Source organism: Aptenodytes forsteri, unplaced genomic scaffold, assembly GCF_000699145.1.
Source record: "Aptenodytes forsteri isolate BGI_AS27 unplaced genomic scaffold, ASM69914v1 Scaffold54, whole genome shotgun sequence".
In the NCBI taxonomy this organism is placed as follows: domain Eukaryota; kingdom Metazoa; phylum Chordata; class Aves; order Sphenisciformes; family Spheniscidae; genus Aptenodytes; species Aptenodytes forsteri.
In genome coordinates, this window is record NW_008796044.1 from 7,509,903 (window position 1) to 7,519,039 (window position 9,137).

At 43.6% G+C, this 9,137-nt stretch overlaps 1 protein-coding gene across 1 annotated transcript in view; it reads left to right on the forward strand.

Moving 5' to 3' along the window:
* The window catches only part of UBTD2 (ubiquitin domain containing 2), a 28,367-nt gene extending 19,703 nt beyond the window's left edge, over positions 1-8,664 (forward strand). Inside the window, exon 2 of the mRNA XM_009285740.2 lies at positions 5,222-8,664. Within this exon, the coding sequence (XP_009284015.1) occupies positions 5,222-5,619 (398 nt within the window). The 3' untranslated portion in view covers positions 5,620-8,664. The remainder of the gene's footprint in view (positions 1-5,221) is intronic.
* Positions 8,665-9,137: the final 473 nt, after the last annotated feature.

A 9,137-nucleotide genomic window follows, 5' to 3' on the forward strand; every position in this document is an offset into this window, starting at 1 on the left:
AGCAGAAAAGGCCTTGACTGTGTGTAAGCACTGCTCAGCAACAATGAAAACATCCCTGTGTTATCAACGCTGTTTTAGCATAAATCCAAACCATAGCTCCATACTAGCTACTGTGAAGAAAATTAACTCTACCCCCGCCAAAACCAGCACAAAGAGATAGTTCAGCTTTTCTGCCTCAGTCATTTCTCTCTAGGAATTGTTGTACTGTAGGACGCAGAAGATGACGCACTTGTTTTCTGATGCTTGTAATGAGTTTCAGGCATTAGTGACCTATATTGGATTCAAACCAATAGTCTACACGTGAAAGCTCTACTATTGCCAATTTATTCAGCTTTTCAGTAAGAAAAACAAATGAACCAGCTGTTCCTTGGGCAAATGTGTTATACACAGACACTTAAGTTCCTTAAATTAGCTAGTCTCACTGCAATGCTAGATTTTGTTTTGTGTCATCTTAATTTTTCTTCCTGCAGCAAGTCTGTCTGGCGGAAGGGAAGAAGAGATGGAAATCTGCTCAGTTTTTAAGTTCTGGGTGTTTCTGAGCAGTCCTCCTCAAAGCTGCTCAAAATCTTAAAGAAATAGAAGGCACATCATGAACAGAAAACAAGAAATTTGCCGCTTTTTCTGAAGAGAATTAAAGAAATGCCAAAATGCCGTTAAAATGCATTAAAACTGTTTATGATTTTGGATGAGTGTGGTCGTACACAGCTGATTTCAATAACTTCTGCAGAAGTTTATCTTTGTGTCATTTAGGTCTCTTAAATTGCTAGTCCTTTCATGTGCAGAAGAACAAGTCCGAACTCTGAATTGCTTAGGGGTGGAAGCAGTATCTCAACCTGTCCTTTTTTAGTGTTTTCCCGTACAAATCCAGAGAAATCTCTCCATCCTAATAATCTCAGTAAAAGAAAGTTTTATGGCCTGCAGGGCAATTAACTTCAAAATGTTCCAATTCTGTATGCTTGATGACCACGTCTGCTTATTTTTCTGCCCAAAACTCTCAAGCTGTCTCCTACCTGGATAATAACCAACAAGAAGCTCTGCCTCACAGCTCCTTCCAGAATTCCTCAGCCTCCAAGTTGATATTACTTTTAAAAGATTAAAATAATCCCATCCGCTGTGGTGCTAGCATTGTATCTTCTGTTCTGTCTGACTTGAATCATGCCTATAAAGTTAACTCTATAACTGCGTTGCAGCATTGATACTGAACGACTTTAGAGCTTGCTTGACAGTGTAAGTCTTTAACTGGGAAATCCTCGGAGTAATGAATCGGTCAGTGAAAGCCTCAAAGCATGTGCCTTAGAACCTTAGATCACATGCCATGGCACCTTAATTCTGAATGATAGAAGAGGATTAAGGTTTAGGTGGGTGGGTTGGTTGGTTTGTTGGTTCTGTCATTGGCTTTCCTCAAAAGCAACTTTTCATGTTGCTACCGGGATGTTTTGTGTCCAAGTTTAATAAAGTCATGTCAACATCTAGAGGAGTATTTAAATACACAAAGAATACTCAAGTATATGAAGTATTGATACGCTTAATTTGTCCTCTCCTCAATATTGTTGTGAGATCTTTTTATAACATCTTGGTCTTTCATGTCCAGTACAGAATCCTCCACCTGGACCTGCACGCCTGCCACCCATCCTCTCTGCTGCTTTCTTCCTGAAATCTGCCCCTTTTATGTGGTTTCTTTGTATGATCCAGCAGTGAAAATTCAAAGTACTGACTCACCCTCTAGGCTTTGGCATCTGAACCTGGCCTGGTTGCCTGATGCAGCATCCAGCTGCAGCATCTGGGGAAGGGAGGGGAGGCAGGGAAGGGGAAACCTGTGTAAGTGAGGCTGCGGGACAGCTGTCCTCGTGCGGCTCCGAGCACCCTGCCCGCTGGTGGAGTGCAGTGCTGGCAGGGGAGGGAGCAGGGCTGCCTGCCTGAACTGTGAAACCTCTGTTTGCGTTGCTTTTTTCTTCTCCGGTTTACGGGAGGCTGCATCCTTCCTCTGCCATAACTGGCTGGTGAGGACCTTTGTTGCCTAGGTAACGGGGAAACCTAAAAAAAAAAAAAAAAATTGTTTTTCTTTTTTCTCTGTGTTTTCTCATAAAAGCTTGACATTCTTTTAGTGCTCCTTCCTGCTGAATAACTTTTGTGGCCCAAGCTGATGTATCTTGCAGGAAGGATCAGAAACATGGTTTTCAATTATAACAGCAAAATTACAAAGGGTTTTGTAGTTCAGATGTTTAATTTCCTGCATGTTTTGTGCTGTATAAGGGACGCTGCAGCAAGTGCCTCGGTGAAGAGCTGCCATCTGGCTGGTGAGATAGGCCTTGCCGTGGTGGCTGCGGGTAATTCAACCACTTTCTCTCTTCCTCTCCGATAACTTGCGTTTTTCTGCATCGCTTAAAATAGCTCCAGACTCACTGCACCTTTGCTTAACACCTTCAGCCATCGTTTCGCTTTTGAACTGCAACCAACATGACACCCCTTTGTGCTCTGCCTTTTGAGTTTGTTGCCATTTACGACGTCTTAAAGGCTGTAGCAGAGCCTGACCCTCTCCAAAGATCACTTAACCAAAAGCCTCATAAAGCCCAGCGGGAATTAGCTGGCTGAAGAGGACCAGGCTGTGTGTGCACAGCTCCATGTCTCCGGAGGCGAGGACCAACACCTCCTCATCTCCTCCCTGGAGCTCCGGCTTGGCCGTCAGCAGGCGTGGTGTGCCGGTGAGGAGGTGGTGCCGTCGTAAAGTCTTTTCTGCTCACAATAGTCATCTTCTGTGCTTTAATCAATATATCCAGTCTTGAAAGTCCTTGAGTGGTGTGTAATAGGACTTGAGAGTCTTATGGATGTTTTTACCAGTACGAGTGGAAGAATGGGATTACCGGTGAGGTTTACCTGTTGTTATATTAACAATTTGTCATAAACAGTTTCTCAGCCTGGGGTGGGACTGTGCAGTTTTTATTGGCAAGAGGTTTCCTCTCCTGTGTCTTTTTTCTTTTCTTTTTTTTTTTTTTTAAAAAGACAGACCTCCAAGTTAGCTGCTGTTTCAGAGGATTTTTTTAATATTGCTTATCTGATTGTGATTAAGCAATCCGCTGTTTATACCATATGCTTTAACCCTGATGTTAGTTCAGCTGGACAAGGATATAAATGATGAAAAAATTCCTTAGCAAGCTTACCCTGTTGTATTTTAAATTAACTCTTTGATATGCTATTCTAAAATAGGAGCTTTTAAAGAAAGATACAAGTTTAGCTGCTCTGGTTAAATTTAAAGGCTGTTGAAGTTTGGGTTTTTCCTTTTTTTAGGAGCAAACTACATCTACTTGTTTCTATGAACTGCGATCCAGAATTTAGTACTGTGACATTTACTAAATAGATCAGGTGTACAGAATGAAATGAACATTGTAAAACAAAACTGAAGTATGGGAACTTCAGGCCTTGGTCTGTAAATCATAGACAAGGTACCATGAAAGGTATGGATCCAATACAGTTTTGGTAAAAGCTGGTTTGCTCTGAGATTCATAAATGATACAAGACTGTAATGAGGGGTATATTTTTCTGGATTTCCTTGTTTTGTTTTGTTTTCTCAATAAATCTCAGGGCATAGCAGCCTTGGTGCTACCTGTACAAACAGAAACGCCTCCAAACACAGCTGCACCTAAAACATTGATCTTTTAGCCAAAGATTTCCTCTGTATGTTTTCAACCATACAAATTATCCTTAAAAAAGGAGGGCTTCTGTCTAAAAGAAAGAAGATTTCCAGCACAAGATGCTGCTGTCACGGTGGTCTGAGTGAAACAGTATGTTCCCAACTTATAATTTTATGTTGCAGTAATTCTGCTGATCAAACAGCAAAGTTTAAGACAACTCGCTGTCAGCATGAAAAAAGGTCAAACTAAAAAAACCACCCTTAGTTTCTAACAAGGAGCAGTTAGGTGTTGTGTGCAGAACTGCCGAGTCAAAGAGTTTTTTAAATATTCTGTAGCTCAAGGACTTGGCTCCTCTTCAAACATTTCCCAACTACAAAAGGATGGGTAATCTTGCAAGAGAATGGGCCCCCTCTAGGGGCAAAAATGTGGAAATTTGTTATAGCAGGTAAATTCAAAACGGGAGAAGCGTTTGCTTGGAGTGTGAAAGTCTGGGGGTGTTTGACCACAGTGAGAAGGGATTTCTGCTGTGATTTAGGATGCAGCTTCCTCTGCATTTCGGTTTCCTGGCTTGCTGCAAGAGGTGACGTGTGCTGTATGCAGCAGGGCTCTGCTTTCAGCCTTCTCTTACTTTAACTCTTAAAACGTTATGGAAAATGTGCTGCCGTTTTTCCAGGGTAGTTCTGGAAATACCTTTATAAAGTGTGTCTCATACCGTGAAGAAGTCAGCTTGTATTTGTTAGTTCAGTGTTAAGGTCTTGAGCTGTTCTGTGCGTGTTGTACCATTTTGGTAAGAAGGAATGCCGTAGGCAAGGCAGCACGCTGCTGCCCAGCCGTCTTTAACACGAACACCCAGATTATCCCCAGGAACCTCTCAGGAGTCTGGGGAAATCCCTCCTGAAACTTCAGGGCTTTTGAATATGGGAGTTACAGACACTGTGCAAATGTAAAGTATGTGCTGGGTGTCGTTGCTGTGGCGGTGACACCACGCTCCATACGGAGCCGCAGAGTTGTCTGACTTGGGTGGTGGTGTTTGTTTGTTCTGGCAGTGCTCACTAAAACATGAGTCCCATATGAAACCATTTCAGCAATTTTTGAATGTTTGAGAAGTTACAAAATCTTTCTTTCACAGTGGTCTTTTGCTTTTGGTCTTTGCCATTTCACCTTTTCAGAGCTTGGGTTCAGGATCGTGTAATTCATCCAAGTAGCATTTTCTGGGTGTACGCGTGCCCAGAACCTCAGGCCGTGCTGCTGGTGAAATTCTCCTCTTTTAAACGACACATGGGGAGAACATCATCCTCCTTCATCTCTTCCTTCCTGTTGCTTTTGAAGTTTATCCTGGTTTATCTGGAGGGAGGGGTGCATTTGACTTTTAGGGGGTGCTTTTAAGTCAACCCCAAGTTTCCATATGAAAACAAGGTGAAGCAATTTTTAATGAAAACTTCAGATTTTTTTGTATCAATCCTTTAAAGCCTGAATTCAGACCTCATTGTTCAGATGGTTTAACAGCAGGGTCAGCGCTTCTGAGCGTGACCGCTTCAATGTTAAATGTGAAACGGATTCACATTCATTTTTTTCCCTTTTATCTCCTAAAGGTGCTCTTACAGAGTGTTACGATGAACTGGGCAACCGGTACCAGCTTCCCGTCTACTGCCTCGCCCCACCTATCAACATGATAGAGGAGAAGGGCGACCTGGAGACTCTGGATATTCCTGATCCCCCACCCAATTCAGGGCACGAATGCCAGCTTCGTTTGCGCCTGTCCACAGGCAAAGACCTCAAACTCATGGTCCGCAGCATGGACACGGTGTACCACATGAAGAGGCGGCTGCACGCGGGGGGGGGGGGGGGGGCGGGGGGCCAGCGCTGGTTCTTCTCGGGCAGGCCGCTGGCAGATAAAATGAAACTGGAGGAGCTGAAAATCCCAAAGGACTACGTAGTGCAAGTCATCGTGAGCCAGCCCTTAGCAAATCCCACCCCGGTGGAAAACTGATTTCTGCTTGTTTATTGATTCTTCTTTCCTCCGTCTCTGTCATGGGGTTTGTTTTCACTGCCCTCTCTTCTTTCGGTTTGTCCTGCTAATGGATTGGTTCCAAGAAATGACCAGCAAAAATTCCATCTGTGATGGAGATCTGCAAAAACAAAACATAAAAATGTAAACTGGCCTTTGGGGTTTGCCTGATCTCATATTTAACACAACAGCAAGCAGCACAGGGCAAGGGCAAAGGAAGGAGCAGGAAGAGGAGGGGAAAAGGCAGGAGGTACAAGAAGGAGGGAAGAGATTGTAGTTCACTTAATACAAAAACGTAATGATTCTTAAAACTGTAGGTGGTGTCGTGATCCATGGAGCCAGAGCAACAGAGAGCACTTTTATTTAAAAAAAAAAAAAAAATTAATCAATTTATAAAATTTTCTATCAGCACCACATACAGTTCATGCAAGAATCACAGCTGCTCTGGGTAGGTCCCGCGCTGCGTGTTCACGGGGATCCTTTCTGGTTTGACCTAACTTGCGTGCTTTGTCCAGGCACAGCCGAGGCACAGCCGGCCCCAGGCAGCGGAGCTGGGCTGCGGGCTCGGTCTCCGTCCCATGCGGGCAGCTTCTGGTGATGCTCAGACCAAGCAATTGTACATTCCAAGATGGCAACGCAGTCCTGTGCCATTTCTGGCTCCCAAGCTGGGAATGCAGCCTGTCGGAGCCTTAGGCAATAACTTAGTCAATGTATACTCTCACGTACTGTACTGTAAACTTACTTGCTACAAGATTGACTTAGCCTGAAATTTACTGGCTCATCGGCACCTGAGTATGTGCCTGCCGAATCACTGTATATCACTCAGATCATTAAAACAAGTTTTTATCAGGCTAGCTAAGGTGAGTGATGCGCTGGTCTGCGCTTAAGTGTTAGGTGCATCACCTTTGTCAAATGGCACCGGTGTTATAGGTCCAGGTTAAACTGCAGTTACACCCAGATGCAATGGATTGCAACTTCCCCCACTCGGTTCCTGGAGGGCACAAAGCATGGAAAATGGTAAGGAGGACACGACGGCACACAGTTTTCAGCTTTTCGTGTGTCATTTGAAGCAGCAGCCAGTCTTCTAACTCTGTTCACTCTCCAGACAGGACAACTGGGAGGTATCCTCACCAACACGCACCCACGGCCCAGAGCGTGACGGTAGTGTTTCACAGCCAGTGCTTTCCCTTCAGAATGTAAGAGGAGCCCTCTTGGCAAATGACAAATCCTTTTGTAGTATCAAAAATCTGAATCAGAGCATATTTTTTTGGGGGGGGGAATCTAATTGCTTGTTCCCTCAGTTGGTGATGCTCTCTGTGTTCCTTTGCCTGCTCTGCACCCCTTTGGTTGAGATCAAATGCCCTGTTCCTTTTAAACATGGTTTCTAGCTTGCTTGTTTTTTCAGCCATCATTGAAATGACTTCACTTCTTCCAAAGCTGAATGTGCTATTCAGGTATGAACAGCATATTTTTACTGGTTTCTGTCTTCCCTCTCTGAATCAATGGTCTAAAGCTACAGTTGTCCCAGCTCTTTCTCCTCTGCTAGTGAAACTGGTGGGTTAATTGACAATTTTAAAGTTGTTACTTTTGCTCCTTCATTAACTCCACAGAACTCAGTTTCTCGGACTCAAAGGGAGTTCTTGCTCCATGAGCATCAGCATAGAGCCAGAATGAGCAGAGGTCACTTGTACAACATCACGAGTCTTTCCCAGCAGGTGGGAGCAGGCGCAGAATTTACATTGATGGTTGGAAAACAGATCCACGTTTTATATGCATTTCCCACCCTACCCCAAATAAATACAGCTTTCTTTTTGGTCCCTGTGTTGTATTAAGCCTATGGTTTTTTGACAGCTCCTTTAGCCCCGATTTGGTACAGGATGCCTGAAGTGCAGTGGCAGAGCTGTGTAAAGGAAAATTAGTTCCCTGTTCTCATAAACACCAAAGTGACTTGGTTTTCTTTTTTCTTTTTTTCTTTTTAAAGATGAAATCAAAGTTGATAAATACTAACCTATAACAAAAATTTTCTTTTGTGGAGGTTTTTTTTAAGACAAATATGATTTACTATACTGGATTTTTGCAGCAAGATCTTTTGCATTCCAGACGGGGAAAAAAATATTTGATATATAAACAACTCAAAAATCTCTTGGATTTTCACTGGGCAAAGGATGGTTTCATGCCAGGAAGACACTACTTGTCTTGTAAGGTATAGCTTACATCTCTGTACAAATGGTGTTTACAATGTCATTTCCCTGCAGTCCCTTCTGGAAGGGGAGAAATCGTGATAGATTAAGGAGGAACAGACCAGGGTGACAATTCTGTAACTGTGAACACTAAAACACTACTTTTTTTTTTTAGGATACACCTTGTTGGTTTTTTTTTTTCTTTTTCTATTTTCATTCAGGCAATTGTCACCATGTACTGGTTTTGAGATTACAGCATGTAGGGGCTGGGAGAGCTCCTTCTTTCCCTCTCCCCCCTCTTAGTTGGAAAAGGTTCAGTTTTATTATGCCGTAATAGATGACCATGTTTTATATTAATTGCTTTTATGTCGGGGAGCAAGGTGATGATCTGAAAGCCATGTTGTGAGTGGGCTTTGAGTAGAACAGAGAATTGGTTCATGAAAATACTCTTCTCTAACAGCCTCCCCTCCTCTCCTGTCCCTTAAGCACATATCTAAAACTGAAAAAAATCAATGGTAAAATGCTTTTATCGGTGAAAGTGAAGACTCTTCAACCTCTTCTGTATAAAATAACAGATGTGCGAAGCACATACCCTGCTGGAAACAAATTTTACAAGATTTGTATTAGGAAAGAATTCTAAGTTTCAAAATATATATATATATTAAAAAAATATCAATAATGAAGGCATACAGGCATATACAGCATGTTGACTAACATATCCCATATATATAACTAGAGGTTGCAATATACATTGAGAGAACAGTCATTTATTTGTCTCTGAAATGCCTTGTCTTTGTCCTACGAGATGGTCTTTGGTGCAAATGCCAGTGCAGGAAACCAGGCTGGGGCTCCCGTGGGACTCGTGCGGGTTCCTGGGGCAGAGCAGGGTTCCCCGCGTGCCTGGGGGAGGCGGGGAGGGAGGGAGGGAAGGCTTGTTTAATTGCAGAGCAGAGTAGGCATGGCTGAAGTGAGACTAACAAGGTACTAAACCGCTGTCTAGCTGGCAGCCCCGGTGAGAAGGCAGGGACCGGTGCAGGTCTGCGTGGCCAACACCAGTGGCTGTGCACGGGGAGGGTGGATAGAAGCAGCACGCTGGTGTGCGCATCTTCATTTTACAGCGTGGATGTACGTTGAGCTGCACGCTGCTGGCAACACGGCCTGGGCTGGGTTTTGGCATGCTGGTTGGTGTGCTGCCCAGCGCTGTGCGGTGTCTTGGTTAGAATCAAAGTAATGCAATGGTTTTTGTAATGCACGCAGCCATGAACTGCAATGCCCAGTGCAGACAAGTGAGGAGTATTTTTTATTTGTTAGACCCATCAG